At 47.8% G+C, this 16,220-nt stretch overlaps 1 protein-coding gene across 1 annotated transcript in view; it reads left to right on the top strand.

Moving 5' to 3' along the window:
• Positions 1–10,062, top strand: part of LOC122378762 (cartilage oligomeric matrix protein-like) — a 35,212-nt gene extending 25,150 nt beyond the window's left edge. Inside the window, exons 8-15 of the mRNA XM_043360227.1 lie at positions 2,373–2,550; positions 5,240–5,521; positions 5,759–5,880; positions 7,138–7,225; positions 7,407–7,590; positions 8,002–8,115; positions 8,553–8,676; positions 8,983–10,062. Of these exons, the coding sequence (XP_043216162.1) occupies positions 2,373–2,550; positions 5,240–5,521; positions 5,759–5,880; positions 7,138–7,225; positions 7,407–7,590; positions 8,002–8,115; positions 8,553–8,676; positions 8,983–9,107 (1,217 nt within the window). The 3' untranslated portion in view covers positions 9,108–10,062. The remainder of the gene's footprint in view (positions 1–2,372; positions 2,551–5,239; positions 5,522–5,758; positions 5,881–7,137; positions 7,226–7,406; positions 7,591–8,001; positions 8,116–8,552; positions 8,677–8,982) is intronic.
• Positions 10,063–16,220: the final 6,158 nt, after the last annotated feature.

Below are 16,220 nucleotides of genomic sequence, written 5' to 3'. Positions count from 1 at the left end.
TCCCCACTCCGATGATAAAAAAGTTAGGATGTATCCGGCGTGTCCTGCCGAACGGAGTCCACCGCAGGAAACCGCTCACCAGCAGGTCACGAGAACGGAATTGGGTAGGACCTGGTCACGCTGCTAATTATTGCGCAGGTATAGCGCGGGAAGGTATTCAGGGAGATATAGGAAGGGTATTGCGCCGGAGTGGCGCGGGAAACCGGCTTGAGTTCCGGGGCCGACCAGGTAACAATATATACCACGCGTGCGAACCATGTGAGGGCTGCGAGCCGACACTGGCCATGTCGCGGGCAGCCACGTAGCCATGGGCGCGCGTTGGTCATTTCGAGTAGGGTCTGCGACGGCAGTTTAGGGAGGGAACGGCCGGGATATCGGGGTCCAGAGAAGGGCGGTAACTCGAAGGCCGTGTAGAAACTCGGGTGGCGTCCCGAAGGGGGGGGGGGGAGACTAGCGCGTCAGAAAGATGCATTATTATTGGTCTCAAGATCCTGGAAGAGGGAGGGCTCCAGAAAGGTGCACTAAGTACTCCCTCCGGCCAGATGCGGGGTAGTGGCAGATAGGTCCGGCTGCTCCAAGGCCCCTGGGCGGGAAGGGACCCGGGGTGTGTGGGAAGATGGAATACCCCACGGGCGTGGTTTGGCGCGGTAAGAGCACCACGGGGCGAAGTTGCTGAGTCGTCCTTAAATTTCGGCCACCCGGAGTGATTCGGAAGGAGGGTTGGACCCTCTAAAAAGCAGGGAAATCCGGCCTGCTTTAAAATCTCACTCCGGCAAAAGGATAGGTTATGTCCCTCATAGAACCTACGGTGTAGTGTTACCTGCGGAACCTAACTGACAGTTTTATGACCCGGGGGATAGGTAGGGCACGGCCGCACCACCGGCGACGTGCGGGTTAGGCCCATCACATGTCGGCACTAAGACGGCGGCAGCACTTGTTCACATCGTGCCGCCACGCACCCTTAGCCCGTCTTGCGTCGATCATGTGACTGGGGCGTTTAATGTTAGGGTTTTAGGCCTCCGCTGCCGTAGATATCAGAAAGAGGGGAGGGCCAAGATCCGACAAGGTATGACGTGTATGTTATTGTCACTCGATCGGTATTATCTATGATGATTGAGCCATATTGGTTAATTGTAAACGGAAATCGCAAGGTGAGTAAAGCCGGTCGGAGTTAATGAGTATTTTGGGAAGGGTTGTATTTTTTTAGGGGCGAGCTTTAAGTTAAGAGAGAACTATAGCAGTCGAATGGGAATAATACATTTTACCAAGCAACTGACGTACATTCTAAGGAGGAAATTTCCAGAGATCATGTATAATGGTAAAGGACAAAGGTTTTGACGCATGCTTACCAACGGCTACTGTACACCACTGGGGGAGGTTAGGTAAACAGGGAGGGGCCAGTTTAGCGACCTGGTGTTTTAATATGTATGAAAGGAAAGTGTGCATGATGGTGTGAATGTGAGCATGAATGGTTATATCCAGTGGGAGGCGCCCCTCTGTGCAGTTAATGGAAGTTTGCAATGTAATGAACTTTTGTTTATTTTAATCCTTTGATCGGGAAGAGAGATTTATCAGGGTAACCTTGTCAGAAATCCTTTTTTTTTGCATTCCAACTTAACCCCATTGCCCACTCCATCAGTGTAGCAGTCTATGTGTCCGCCAGTGACTGACCAGCCTCGCAAATCAAACAAACAAATAAATCTCTTGCAGCCGAGCCCCGCTACAATAACCATGCAATGCATCGACAAGAACGCTTATAAAAAAATTCAAACGGTTATGGAATAACATAACATTTGAAAATTGTAAACATAGTTGGTAACCTGGCAAGAAATGCTTTTCCGTGTTTCACAGAACAATGGTGATGGGCCTGAAACCCCGGTCTGGCTCATTCGAACGACCGTGAAGAGAAGTATAATTGGAAACCATAAATTGGAACTGACGCCAGCTACGAAGGGCTAAAACGATGGGTGGCCGCTTTGCCCCGGGTGGCCGCTTTACCCCACTCTCCCCTATGAGAGAGCTAGCAAGTGATTCATAGCAAGCTTATCTTTCACTTACGGCAAAACAATTTGAAGAAAAAATTGTTTGGGGACCAGGCTGCCAAACGCCTGATCGTGCTGCACCAGGCCGCCAGGCTGCTCATGGTGCAGATTTTGGACGGTTTAAAATGTGGGATCACCTCACGCTCCAAACTGGCTTACAGAACAGATACGCTACCGCCTGTTGCCGTGAGTGGCGATAGCGCATGACGCATGTGTATGTTATTTATGTTGACTATGAGTTCTAATTATTAATGTTCTCCATGAGCGTCTTTCCACTTCAAATTTGTTTCTCCTCAACTGACCTCACCCACTAACGCTCCCTCCCGGCAGGTATTCTGAACGAGAACGACAACTGTCCGAAGAATCCGAACCCGGACCAGCGCGACCGGGACAGCGACGGTCTGGGCGACGATTGCGACAACTGCCCGACCGTCTCCAACCCGGACCAGAGGGACGAGGACCGCGACCTGGTCGGAGACGCCTGCGACACAGACGACGACGTCGACAGGTGGGGAGAGGGGAGGGGAGGGGGATGTGGTAGTAGTAATGGGATGGGGAGGTGGCGAGGAGCGGGGTAGTCAAGGGGTGGAACTTGGGAACGGCTGGTGGAGGGACGAAGTGTTACGGTCAAGATTAACCCTCGCCGGCCGAGGGGGGGGGGGCGGGTGCCGCCCCCCATAGGGTTTTTTCGATATAGCTCCAAACACGCTGGCGATAGAGAGCTGAAACTTGGCATACCTGACCTTTGATTCAAGCCGGATCTTTTGACACCAACTGCATTTTCGAGTCAGGTCAGGTCACTGACCTATGACGTCATAAGTGAACCTCTGCACGGTCTTCAGATGTCGCAACTTCGCAACGCCCTGACTACCAGAGGAGTTGTCACAGGGAAATGAAACTTGCATGATCTAGTATCCATTACGAGTCACACAACTTGTATATCTCGGATTTTTCCTCTAAAGGTCATATGAGGTCAGGTCATTTTCGTGACTTCACCATTATACCTATGTCAATGGGGAAAATAAAAACTGCTATTCTGGCGCCGGGAACGATCTCCAACTCTCTCAAGCACACAGAATCGTGATTTGATGCACTCCTTGCAAGGTTAGATGCGTCACTTTTGCAATGTTGACCTTGCGTGACGTCATTTATGACGTCATCAAGGTCATATTAGTTTTTCGTCAATAACTCCCTATCAAATTGAGCTAGCGAGTCGGGAAAGCCACCAATGGACTCAGGAAGACCTGCCGAATCGAATGATATGCGACATGACCTCTTTTGACCAAATTCGTGACCTGGGGGCGCTGACCTGACCGTGACCTGAGGTCAACACCCTAAGTTGACCTGACCCAAACAAAAAGTATATCATTCGACGCGCCTGAGCGAGGCGAACACGATGCTGCCAAAATCGCGGCTCTGTGGCCGTTTTTGCCAAGTTATTCACCAAAAACTGAACCGTACCTTTGGGCACTTGACCTGACCGCAGAGGTCACCGGTTGACCTAGGACCTTAACCCGCGCCCCGCTGGGGGGGGCAGAATCTGCCCCCCCTCCCGTTTTTCGCCAATAACTTCTAAACGCGTTACGCCAGCGACGTCAAACTTTCAGTACCTTATCATACATCAAATTGACACGTTCCCTGGAAATTTGAGCGAAATCCGTCGGAAAATTTTTTGAGAAATTGACGTTTTAGTGACGTCATGTTCGCCATTTTCGCCTAAAAAACGGCAAAATTTCAAACGCCGCTAACTTCTTCATTTTTAAAGGAATCAGGACGTAACAAAAAAGGTTATACGTGATTCTACTTCGTCTATCAAATGGCTATCTCGGTTTTTGAAAATTTTGGATTTTGGCCAAATTTTTTCCAAAAAACTGACTTTTTTGGGAAAATATTTATAAAATCCAAAATTTTGAGTTTATCGAAAAAACCGGAATATATGTCAAAGAAGTGGTCTATGTGCACCTACATACCAATTTTTAGAAGAATCGGTTCAAAAATGTGGGAGTTATTCAAAATTTTATGACGTCACGACACACAAAAATTTTGAAAAATGATTTTTTTGGAAGTTCTAGACCTCGTACGGAAATAAAAATAGCACCATTCGATTCGCCGTGAAAAACTGCATCGGATAGACACCTTTTTAGGCCTTAACAACCAACTTCAAAATTTGACCCCTCTTGACCTGACCTTGACCTGACCTCGACCTGAAATTCATCCAGAGGTGGTCCATATCACTTATTGAGTGTGCCTATTGAATTCCATGAGTAAAATGACCCATAAAACATGTGTCGCACATGCCCTTTTCTATATTTTGTTTTTGGTGACCTGACCTGACCTGACCTGACCTTGACCTTGACCTTTGAATGACATTGTGTGCAACAAATATTGTCTTGGTAGTCTAAGAACACGTTTTGGGCAATCAGTCTCCGTCCATTCTTCGGCAACTACGGTGCAAGGCCGATACTGTAGAAACTTGCATTTTGTACCCTTGACCTGACCTTGACCTGACCTCTGACCTACTTAAGCAAAAAAATTTGGGCACTTAAGATCCGCCTTGTTGAGAGCTTTCGATTGCCGTTTTCCCCGTCTTTCTACGACCAACGGTTCGGAAGTTAGACAGGGGGGCAGAATCTGCCCCCCCCCCCCCCCAGCAGGGCGCGTATGGCTGAATAGCCCAGCGGGGCGCGGGTTAAAAGCGGGTACCAATCTCTGCGTCTTGTAACAGCGCACACGCTCGTTTTTTTCCGCGACGCGCTAGCTCCACCAGGGGCGAAACAGCGAGGGGGCCCCCTCGGCCGGCGCGTATGTAGAAAACCAATAGGTCCGGCGAGGGTTAACGTTATCATAGTGTAATAAATAACACTATAACACCAGTTATTTATTACACTATGACGTTATCTTGGAATGACGAGTGACAGTAGGATAAAAAGAATGTATTGATTTTTCGAGGTGTTTGGTTATTCAAACAACATGACTGATAATGATGCCAGCAGCCGATAAAGCTGTGTAAAAACTGACTTCTTAATGGCACCAGTCACTCTAGTTCTTGCTGCCGTGTCGATATCCTTGCGGACCAAACGCTGTGAGACAACTACCTACCCGCCTAAAAACTTCCCCTTCAATCACGGACAACTTTCCTACCGAAATGCACTCTCTCACCGCCATTGACACCAACATTGCTAACTTTCCTCCGGCAGGGACGGCATCCAAAACAACCGTGACAACTGCCCGGAGATTCCGAACGCCGACCAAGTGGATACAGACCGCGACGGGCGCGGAGATGTCTGCGACGACGATGACGACAACGACGGCATTATCGACAGCCGAGACAACTGTCCACTGCGGCCCAACCCGGACCAGGCCGACCGCGACCGGGACGGCAGAGGGGACATCTGCGACAAGGACACCGACGGAGATAACGTCATCGATAAATACGACAACTGTCCCAACAACTCGCAGATCTACGCCACCGACTTCAGGTGAGAGAGCAAGGGAGGGGATCGGATTGAGGCGTATGAGGAAGAACTTTTGCGATTATCGTGATTGCTGCCATGCAGTAGCAAGAAGGATTTTTGACGTCTCCAAAGTGATAGACCGTGTTTTGCAATAGCAAAACTTCTGGTGCGTGTGTCGTTCCCGCTATGATTTTCGTATTTAGTGCATTATTATCCACCATTTACCCCAGGACATCCTTAACCCTCCCCGTCCTATCGCAGGTCGTATCAGACGGTGGTGCTGGATCCGTTCGGCGAGTCCCAGAAGGACCCCAACTGGGTGATCTACAACCAGGGAGCCGAGATCGTGCAGACCATGAACAGTGACCCGGGACTGGCTGTCGGTGAGCTCTGCACCAATTAACACTGCTATCGGTCAATGAATAAATGATAGACCTTCAGCTCATTCAAAAAAAGAATAATAATAATAATAAAAACAAGTAAAATGAAATGGTGAACTGTAAGTGTGCACTTTTACCGTAGTTTCAGTGTTTGATGAAGTAATTTTCTTCATTGCGTGCTAGCAAAAGGCACGCCCAAGCGAGATAATCGTAGCTCCAAGAAATCGCTTGTGTTGACAATCTTTTTCTTGGACAATGGTCTATTACCGGAAATGTCCTGTTAATTTCCGAATTATATACATACAATTATGTACCAAGCAGCTCAGTGTGTTTCTGTGATCTTTAAAGGTAGTGTGCCACCTTTGAAAGATTTCCCATTTTATTTTTCCTAGGATAAGAAGCTTCTGTTTTTACCTAATATCGCAAAAAAAATCAAAAATGGGCCTGGAATAGTGCCTTTTTCGCCTAAAAGTTTATCGGTTTTTAGATATGTATAACAACTGTAGTGGGCTCACCTGCAAACAGGCGTCGGGCAACAATCGCGAATGCGGCGCACTTGTGACAATAAGCAAAGGTCATTATAGTGTTACGACCATACGACGTACGGGAATGAGTTATCAGCTGTCTAATCGTAGACAACACAAGCGACAACACAATGTCGAGCCTTAAACTGTAAGCCCGTATTGGTATTGTTTCTTTTATTTGGCTGTCGAACATTATTTATGGTTTGAAAAATGATTTTATGTAAATAATTGATATGAAAAAGCCGTCTTATAAGTTATGACCCCATTTCACCACACGCAAGTGGCAGAAATGACAATGATCAGCTGACGCATTTTTCTTGGCCGAAGTCAGAGCGCGCGGCCCGACGCACCACGCGTATTTGGAAATTCCGACCTCGACGAGCATCAGAAGCCACCTAACAGGCGTGTTCGAAACCGCAGGAGATGATGATGAACGGGTTTATCGAAACTTGATTGGATGAGACTATCGGTAATAGCGATTTCAGTGTGTGCATTTATTGTTCATAGTGGTGTGAAATGTGGTTGGGGTACGACCAACAACCCGTCGGGGCGAATTTCGCACTGGGGTACTCAAAATTTGAAGAATTTAAGACGTTTCCATGAGTTTTGAAGGTAGGTATGGATAAGTTCTAAAAATCCGGTTCTCCTTATCTGGGCCATTAACTCCATACGGTCCAAGAAAGCTGGCACACTACCTTTAAAGACTGCATTGTTCACGCCTTATTAATTTTGTCAGGATTCAACACGTTTGCTGGAGTCGACTTCGAGGGCACATTCTTCATTGACACAACCGTTGACGACGATTACGTAGGATTCGTGTTCAGGTAACATGTTATTTAATTTTTTTAAGTGACTTTAATTATAAAAATGTCTTGCATCTCATATAATCTCAACCATTCGGGATATTCAGGGTACTCCAACCATTATCGATATGAGAATGATGTCAACATTGATACTCACCCCGAGTAGATCTAACCGAACCATCGCCCTCCACTCCTCCAACAGTTACCAGGACAACAAGAAGTTCTACACGGTGATGTGGAAGAAGAGCACGCAGACGTACTGGCTCCCGACTCCGTTCCGCGCCGTGGCCGAGCCGGGCATACAGCTGAAGGTGGTCAACTCCAGCACGGGACCCGGCCAGATGATGCGCAACGCCCTCTGGCACACCGGAGACACGTTTGACCAGGTGATTACCGCTCATAGAGGGTAGGGCCGCCGGAGCACGCGCTGAGGCTACGTTGGCGTTGCGCTGTCGGGTCACGCGCTGAGGCCACGTCTGCCCCAAATACGCCTGAAAAGAGTCTCTGAGAGGCTAGTCGTAGGAAAGGATGCTTAGGGCATCAGTATTTCGTCACCAACTAGCGTATGCTCGTACAACCGTGCCTCCGTAGTCCTTGTTCCTAAAAAATGTGCCCTGAAAAAACATTCTTTAGAATGCAGTCACAATCTTCAGGCAAGAATTCAATAACATCTCACGTCACCAGGCCTCGTCTAGTCCCACTGTTATTTATTTATTTTTCATCCCTACTTCCTCCTTTTCAGAAAACGAGCTTCTGTGACATTTTGCCAATCTTATACTCCCTCCGATCTGGCGCAGGTTCGGCTGCTCTGGAAGGACCCCCGGAACGTGGGCTGGAAGGAGAAGACGGCCTACCGCTGGCTGCTGCTGCACCGGCCACAGATCGGGCTCATCCGGCTCAGGATTTACGAGGTATGTGACCCAACTGGCGGCGGATACTCCTGTAAACGACTAGAGTCGTTTGGGTCTGCGAGTAAACTGGTGACGCGATGCGAAAACGGAGGCGTAGGAATCTGTGGTCAGGCACTGTGGTTTTAGTTATGACGATAACCGTGTTAACATCGGTATTCAATACGATTGCTTATTTGGCTTGTTGTTTATCCAAACCAACCGATTTGGAGGCAATACTTTGATCATATGAACGATTGCGAGAAGACTATCAGAGTGTCCGGTGCTCGATTAATAGGTATTTCTATTGAATTGGAACTTAAATAAATCAATTAACGTTACGCAAGTTTCGTTACCCACTGGCGTTGAACTAAATCGCCCACTTACATGTTTTACATGTGTTGTTCTTTATGAACCACCGTGACCGATCTGAAGTCACCATATATATGGTCTGTCCACAGGGCGAGTATCTGGTGGCCGACTCCGGTAACATCTACGACAGCACGCTCAAGGGAGGCCGGATCGGCGTGTTCTGCTTCTCACAGGAGATGATCATCTGGTCCGACCTGGTCTACCGGTGTAACGGTAGGTGGAACTGCACACGAGACTGCAGAGCGGCGTGACAATGGAAACTTGCTCTCAAGCAAACGAATAACGTCATAGAAAAACGGCTTCCAAGAAAAGGGTAGATAAATAGATGCGATGTAGAGTATCAATGTTTTTTTTTTTTCAACTAAAAATGTAATAAGAACACTCGTAAGTGCTAGCCTAAAGCACAATTTATGTCTGAAATCCCTGACGTGAGCCCCGTCTGCTCCAGACCCCCAATTTTACGCATGATTTTAACCTATGGTACCTTGACTAAACGACTGCCCCCGTGTTTCCCGGCAGATGACGTGCCTGAGGAGGTGTACGAGCGTCTGCCACCGAACCTGCAGTCGCAGGTCAACATTGACAGAACCAAGGCTGCGCGACCCGGCGGAGGTCTTCGCGGCCAGCCGACCGTCAACAACTGAGCTGGCTAGCTGACGGCTGGGGAACAGTCTGGGGCGACACCTATGTAGCTGTGCCAAGAGTCTTCAAACTCACTTTTGAGAGCGGCGCTACTGTCGCAACAGTGCAGCGTCCGAAGGTTAGGTCCGCAACAAGTCGGTGATTTTACCATGGCAGTTCACTGCATTGCTTCGCTTTTGCAAGTCGCGGTTGTGTATCTGGTGCTGGACCAATGAGCGTGTGAGATTAGGGTGAGATTATTGGTGTGTAGTGCGCTCTGGATAGAGATAAGCGAGCCTGCTTCGACCTTATTCACCGCTCTAGCCCATTCCGAGACACCGTTTGTGCCATATTGTCAGCTTCAGTTTTACAGCGCCAGAAATGATGTGCATATTGTTATAGCTGAGCGGTTGCTAACGGAAGAATCTAAGAAGCTAATTGAGGTCGCCTTGGTTTTTAGAGCAGTGAAGATGAATGAGTGAGCGCAAGTTGTAGTTATTTTAATATATTTTAATTTAGGTATGTAACGAGATTCCAAACTCGTGTCTTGCACTATTTCCTGCGTGTATCAGTACAGCATATAAACGCTCTTAAACTACCGAAGGATACACAAACTTCTTGTCCCGTCTCGAGCACATGCATGTATCGCCTTTACATGAACGGTTAAAATTAAGTTATTGTTTAGGAGCTTGGAACTCAAGCTTTATGTTACTCGCGGAATTTGTTCTGGGTTTCTACTACGATCATCCAGGAGTGAGGAGATGTGAGAGCACCTGATGCCATTTTTTTGTAATTTGCCTCTATGCAATCGTAACGCTGCATTCAAACCTGTTGGGCGTGAGGGTCTATGTCTAGGCCGCAATCGTCTAAACCCCATCACCAATTCGGTCAATTGGTCAGAGTAGATGGGAATGCAGGTGTTTTGATGTAACATGACTAATATTTTTGCATTTCATTGGAAATATATTCATAAAATACTGCCTAGTTTTAAATTACCTCATGAATTCTGTCGATCATTTCCTCTCTCGAATAGAAAGGATTCGAGCTATATTGTCCGGGAAAGACGCTGGATTGGAAAGGTAAGAGTCAAGAAATGGAAATGACTGTCAACCTTACCGTTGTCATCCTGTTGTATATTTTCAAAAAACATGTCTTTTTTCCTTGACTTGATATGGCATTTTGAATAAATCAAGTCCTCACTCATATCCGTCTCTCGAGTTCATGCTCGGAACATCAAGATGGGGGGGGGGAAGAGGGGGAGAAGTGCCCCAACTTAATTAGGTGCCTTTTCCTTAGCTAAGATGTAACTGTCATAAATGCTACACATTCATTTTGAAAGGGCACCGATGTCGCTCAATCGAAGTTTTCGTGTGCTTTCGCCAAGCATCACAGCTTAGAGCAGAGCTTAGATAGGGCAAAACTATAGGTAGGGATATACAATTCCACTTCCCTAACCAAACTCTTTCTCGAGGGAAGGAAAGCACATGCCACATGGCATAACATCCCGTAAGACATATGAGACTGACATACAGAGCCACGATATAATACTACGGAGACGTGTTTAGCTGGTAGCATAACTTACCTTTCAGGATGTCTCGTTGAGTCCATTTTTATCTTGGAGAAACGTGCAAGGAAGTTCGCTCTGCTATGTAATGTCTCCGTCACCCTTCTTTCACGGAAATCGTTCTCGAAACTAGAGTTAGTGCAACAAACAAATCACACGTTCATTCACAGTCTCATTCCCGAGTCCTATGAAGTCACTGCCCCGAACGACCGCATCACATACACTGCGTGGCACGCAGCAGCTCGCCCTTCCTCCCCTCCCCATGGCCCACTCGCTTAGCAACAGGAAAGGACAAGCGGTCTCCGCCGCCCGCCGAGACGGTCACGTGACCTATCGCCTCGGGGCACAACGGCGCTGCCAGGGGGCATTTCTAGCATGTGCTAGCATTGAGGTGCAGAGCGCGTGCAGCGATTAGTGAAGATCGAACAGCTGTCCAGGGATGAGCAACGCATAAAAACGCCTCAACTGCACTGGTGACAAGACTGCAGGGGATTAGCGATGTTGGATCAGTCTACCGCTTACGCTGCCCTGCCTGCATATATTTCATCTTCGAAAATTATCTTAGCCGTCAACGTGATCAACTAAAACAAGGATCATATTTATTTTTATTTAGCATGTGGACGGCTTTCGGGGTTCTTGACAAAGCTATCCCTGACCAGAGTCAGAAGCAGAAGGTGGTAGATACCTATAAATCGTGTGCCAAGTGTATTGCAGCCTCAACCATTCTCCGTAGATTTGATTATGAAGTCGTCTGATATTGCCTTTGGAATTCTGAGAAATTCGGAGGCTAGACGTCCAATTACATAAATAAGGGGCTTTCTTGTTTCCACCTCGAGATATCAATTTAAAAGGAAAACAATTGCGAAAAAAAATTACGGTCATGATACAAAACATATAGGTATGCGAAAAGGCGACTGCTGGCGCGACAATGCCCTGTGGGTAGAGTAAGTCCGACAGGCGACAACACTACCCTTATATCGAAGTATCTATTTTGCACTCCTTTCTTTCAGTTTATTCGCTATTTTACAGGGGCGTCGACACCGGTCCGACTTTTCCGACTAGTCGGACCACTTTTTCGACTAGGCGGTGCCCTGCTGTGGCTCGCGGGGGCCCCTGCTGCAGACCGCGGGGGCCCTACTGCGGCTCGGGGGGCCCTGCTAGAGATCGCGGGGGCCCTGCTGCGCCTCTGGGGCCCTGCTAGACACCGCGGGGCCCTGCTGCGGCCCGCGGGGTCCCCTTCTGCGGCCGCGGGGGGCCCCTGTTGGGGCTCTCGGGGGCCCTGCTGCGGCCACGGGGGCCCTGCTGCGGCCACGGGGGGCCCTGCTGCGGCAACGGGGGCCCTGCTGCGCCTTCGCGGGGCCCTTCGCGGGGCCCCCACCGGTGGGGGCCTCCCGAGAAAAAGTCGGACCAGTTTTCCTTACGCGTCGACGCCCCTGCTATTTTAGATTCTTTGCAATGTAGGTACAGCCCTCTGCAAACTGCGTGGTAGGTATTCCTTCTTCGACAAAACCGAGAATAACGCGGATACTATGCTATCGGTCGCTCGAAAATCATAACAGCAAGATGCGCGAGACTCCGCACCTTAGATTGGCATTACCATCGCATTCATTTTCCATCCAGTTTGGCAACAAAACCCCATTCATTTTCCATCCAGTTTGGCAACAAAACCCAAAAGTTTATATTTGCCCCCAAAACAAACTTTCGCATTTTGTTGCTACACAAGGCATATACTTTGTTTAGTGATATACCCAATCGAAGGAGTAGAGCATGGCGCCTCTATTTCTAGTGAGTTCCGACCGACTGACAACATAGTCTTTGAGCTATGACTGGTTTTGTCGAAAAAAGAATGCCTACCACGCAGTCTGCTGAGGACTGTACATTTGCTCTAGTCCATGCACTTGTTTTTTTTTTCAATTTAATTAATTACGAGCGAGCGAGCGCAGCGAGCGAAGCGAGTCTTTTCAATATAACGGGAAAATCTCAGTATGAGCGGCCCGGCCCGGCCCGGCCCGGCCTGTAACGCTTTTGAGAGGCTTATATCTCAGCAACCGCTCGCGCTGGACCGATTGGCCTGCGGTCTTTTTTGCTGGGTAGCCCCATCCCTTCTACCCCGTAATTGACTACTTTTGATACACCTCAGTGACCGTCGTGGCACGCGCCACGTGAAAAGTCAAGGGTGTTCAAACTGTTTTGCAAAAGTAGTGATTTTGAGAGGCTCATATCTCAGCAGCCGCTTGGGCGATTGACTTGCGGTAATTTTTGTAGGGTAGCAGCATCCCTTCTACCAAAAATAGGATACTCTCGATGCATGTGGGTCACCCCCAGTGCACGTGCAAAATACAACAATAAGAGGTGTCAAATTTGTTCCCATTTTAATAACTCGGTAATTACTGGGGCGATTTCGCTGAAACTTGGCATACAGGTAGGCACCCACCAGGCAATGCATTCCCATGTGTTGCGGTTAAGGTGCTACTGCACGTGCGCACGTGCAGGGGGCGCTTCCAGATATCGAGAACGGCTGGGCCGATTGCGCTCAAATTTGATACACGGTTGGGGACCAGTTAGTAGGGTGCAGTGCAAAGTCAGTTTGGACCCCGTTTGCACGTGCGCACGTGCAGAATGCCGCTTCCAGATCTCAGGAACGGCTGGGCCGACTGCGTTCAAATTTAGTACACCGCTAGCGACCGGTTAGAAGGGTGCTTAGCGCAAGCCCGTTGGAAGTACCCTCTCGCCCTTCCGCACGTGCAGGGCTCACTATCTCGCTCGCTCGTTCTTCGCCCAAAAGGCGTTTTACTGGTTAACGCGGTCGGGCCCGGGGGGTAATCCCAACCACCGCAGCCCGGGGGGGGGGGGCGTTTTCGCCCCCCTGTCTAACTCCGTAAATAAGGGAGCTACGCAAACAAAAGCGATACCAAACGAAAGGTCCCTACGAGATGATTCTACAGCACCTAAAATTTTTTACCTCAGGTCAATTTTCAAGGTCAGAGGTCAAGGTCAAAGGCAAAAACCGGCACATGTGTAGTGATCTCAAAGTAAGCCTTCTAGAGGATGGCAGGATGCATCAAACCGGCAAAATTGGGTATCAAACGAAAGAAGAGAATCTGAGGATTCCGAATATGTGCTCAAAATCAAACGTCAAGGTCAAGGTCACGCTCACAATTGACCTCAAACTTAACACTTTTTCGTACATCTTGCGTGCTAACTTCCAAGACGTTTTGAAATGTTTGGAGGCTTATCAGTTCCCTATTTGTGGTTCATCTTACGATACAAGGCTGCTCAAAGGTCAAGGTCACAGAAGAGTATCCTTGCTAGAGGCTATTTCACTAATTCAAGTTAGTAATAATAAATAAGACAATTTTGCCATCCGGAAGCTCTAAATGAAGGCTTAGAGGAAAATGGATGCCAGATTCGTGATCAGCGGGTACAAATCCATCATAAACGACCTTTCATGTGTCAAGGTCAACCAAATGTCATTCGAGGTCACATGAGGTCAACATAAAATTTGACCTTTTCCAAACAAAATATATATCATTCGACGCGGCTTGACACGACGAATGCGATGGTACCACTGCCGTAGCTCTAGGCCCATTTTTGTCGAAGTTATTTGCGAAAAACTAAAACCACATTTCGGGGTCGTTGACCTGACCTCTGACCTCAGGTCACCAAAACTATTTTTCTATTTTTCTCTAGTTCAAACGCTACACAACCGTGCTCGTAATTTGTCTTTATCTCTAAAACTCTATTTTTAGCAGCTATTTGAAGTTCGCGTCTGTGACGCCGAAGTTTGCCTTGCAGGGGTCTAGAAAAATCGACCTTGTGACGTCATCAAGGGGGCTAGGTCAAAAATTTTTACTTCAGAAGATGTCAAATTGATGGGAGAAAAGGTACTGAAAGTTTCGCTTTCCTATCCCTAAGCGTTCGGGAGCTATCGCAAATATTCGCCAGGGGAGGGGGGGCGAAAAACGCCCCCCCCCCCCCGGGCCCGCGAGGGTTAATATAATTGCCAGTGTAAGAAATATCGAAAGGAACAGGCATGAAATGGCCGCACATTGGTACTTGGCAGCGTCGGCATATCTAAATTTAACATACAAAACGCAGTGAAAGAAGCATTCATTTTGATAATCATATGTATTTCAGTTAAATATTTCCTATGAGCGATGAGTTTTATATGATAATTTTACGACCATTCTGCAAATCAGTAATATGACATGTTGCAACGGAGCGGTATGTACAGCCCACCGCTAAAGTAATGTAGGGTTTTACCAATCTCAACGGTTGGCTTTGACTGACGAATGTTTAACCCTCGCCCGCACATGCCATTTTCCCATCCTAGAACGCACATGGGGGGGGGGGGGTGGTTGCCACCCCCCCCCGCGCCATTTCGTTCCTGTTGGAGATAGAGCTTAGCGGTAAAGACCAAAAAGATTCTTTGGGAAGAGACGAATCCAATGATACCCAGTTTTACCTTCTCAGGTCAGTCATTGACCTTCCAGGTCAGGTCAAACTAAAAAATGTTGCTGTTTTGGGTCACCGTTGGATATCAAGTGCGCTGCTTATCAAATACCGATGACGATGCTGTTTTCTGGTGCCAGGCCAGCTAGAACCTCTTTGTCACACTACCCGACCAGAGTTTTGCAGCTGAGGTCATTTCAGGTCAAGTTAGGTCAAGGTCAATTATATGTGTTTGTATGTCTGTGTGTGTCTGTGTGTATACTGATGTGTGCACCGATTGTTTTTGGGTCCATATTACATGAAATCATGCTCTGAGAAGCTTTTACCAAAAATGCAGTCAAAAAAATTCAAAAAAAGTAAATTCAGCTTGCCTAAAACGCAATTATCTTAGATGACCTAGGTTGACCTTGACCCTGACCTTGACCCCTGTACATCGTCGAACAACATGTTCCATGATAGGTGGGAGGTAATACTGGCAAAAAAGGCCGAAATCAGGGTGTCAAAAGCTCGCAAGGCCCATGGCAAACGCAAGATGTTGAGAATTGGCCATTTGGGTCATGACATGACCTGAAAAACAAGGTCATATCTCCGAAACCAAAAATCACAGAAACTTGAAATTTTCAGTGGACATCAAGAAAGGATAGAGGAGCAGCTATACGAAAAATCAGCCTTCTAGCGCTAAAAATGTTGAGTGCAGAGCAGAAAGACTACCTGGGGGGGGTGGCAACCACCCCCCCCCCATGTGCGGGCGAGGGTTAATGCGGAGTGATCGAAAAGAAGATGTCAATAGCTAAAGTTGCAGCTGCAAGGGTGACGATACATATAAGCTACATTCAAAGTTTCATTGTAGTCTGGCTAATCGTTCCTAAGCTTCAGAAGCAGAACATACCCATGACTAAAACCCCACATTACTTCTGCTGTGGACTGTACGTACCTACGGACCTGCCACGTAGCCTTACATACACAGCCCATGAGAGTTGACGGAGCTTGCTTACCTTACAACAATCTTATATTGCTGCAATGTGTCTATGGGCTGGTAAAATTGTGTGAACTTATAAGGCCACCGCTGAGTGCCAAACACTAGAAAAAAAAATGTGTTTGTAAGGGTCCATCAGATGGA

The sequence above is a fragment of the Amphibalanus amphitrite genome, unplaced genomic scaffold (assembly GCF_019059575.1).
Source record: "Amphibalanus amphitrite isolate SeventyFive unplaced genomic scaffold, NRLGWU_Aamphi_draft 000064F_arrow, whole genome shotgun sequence".
NCBI classification, from domain to species: Eukaryota; Metazoa; Arthropoda; class Thecostraca; order Balanomorpha; family Balanidae; genus Amphibalanus; species Amphibalanus amphitrite.
This window is presented reverse-complemented; position numbering and strand designations above follow the sequence as displayed.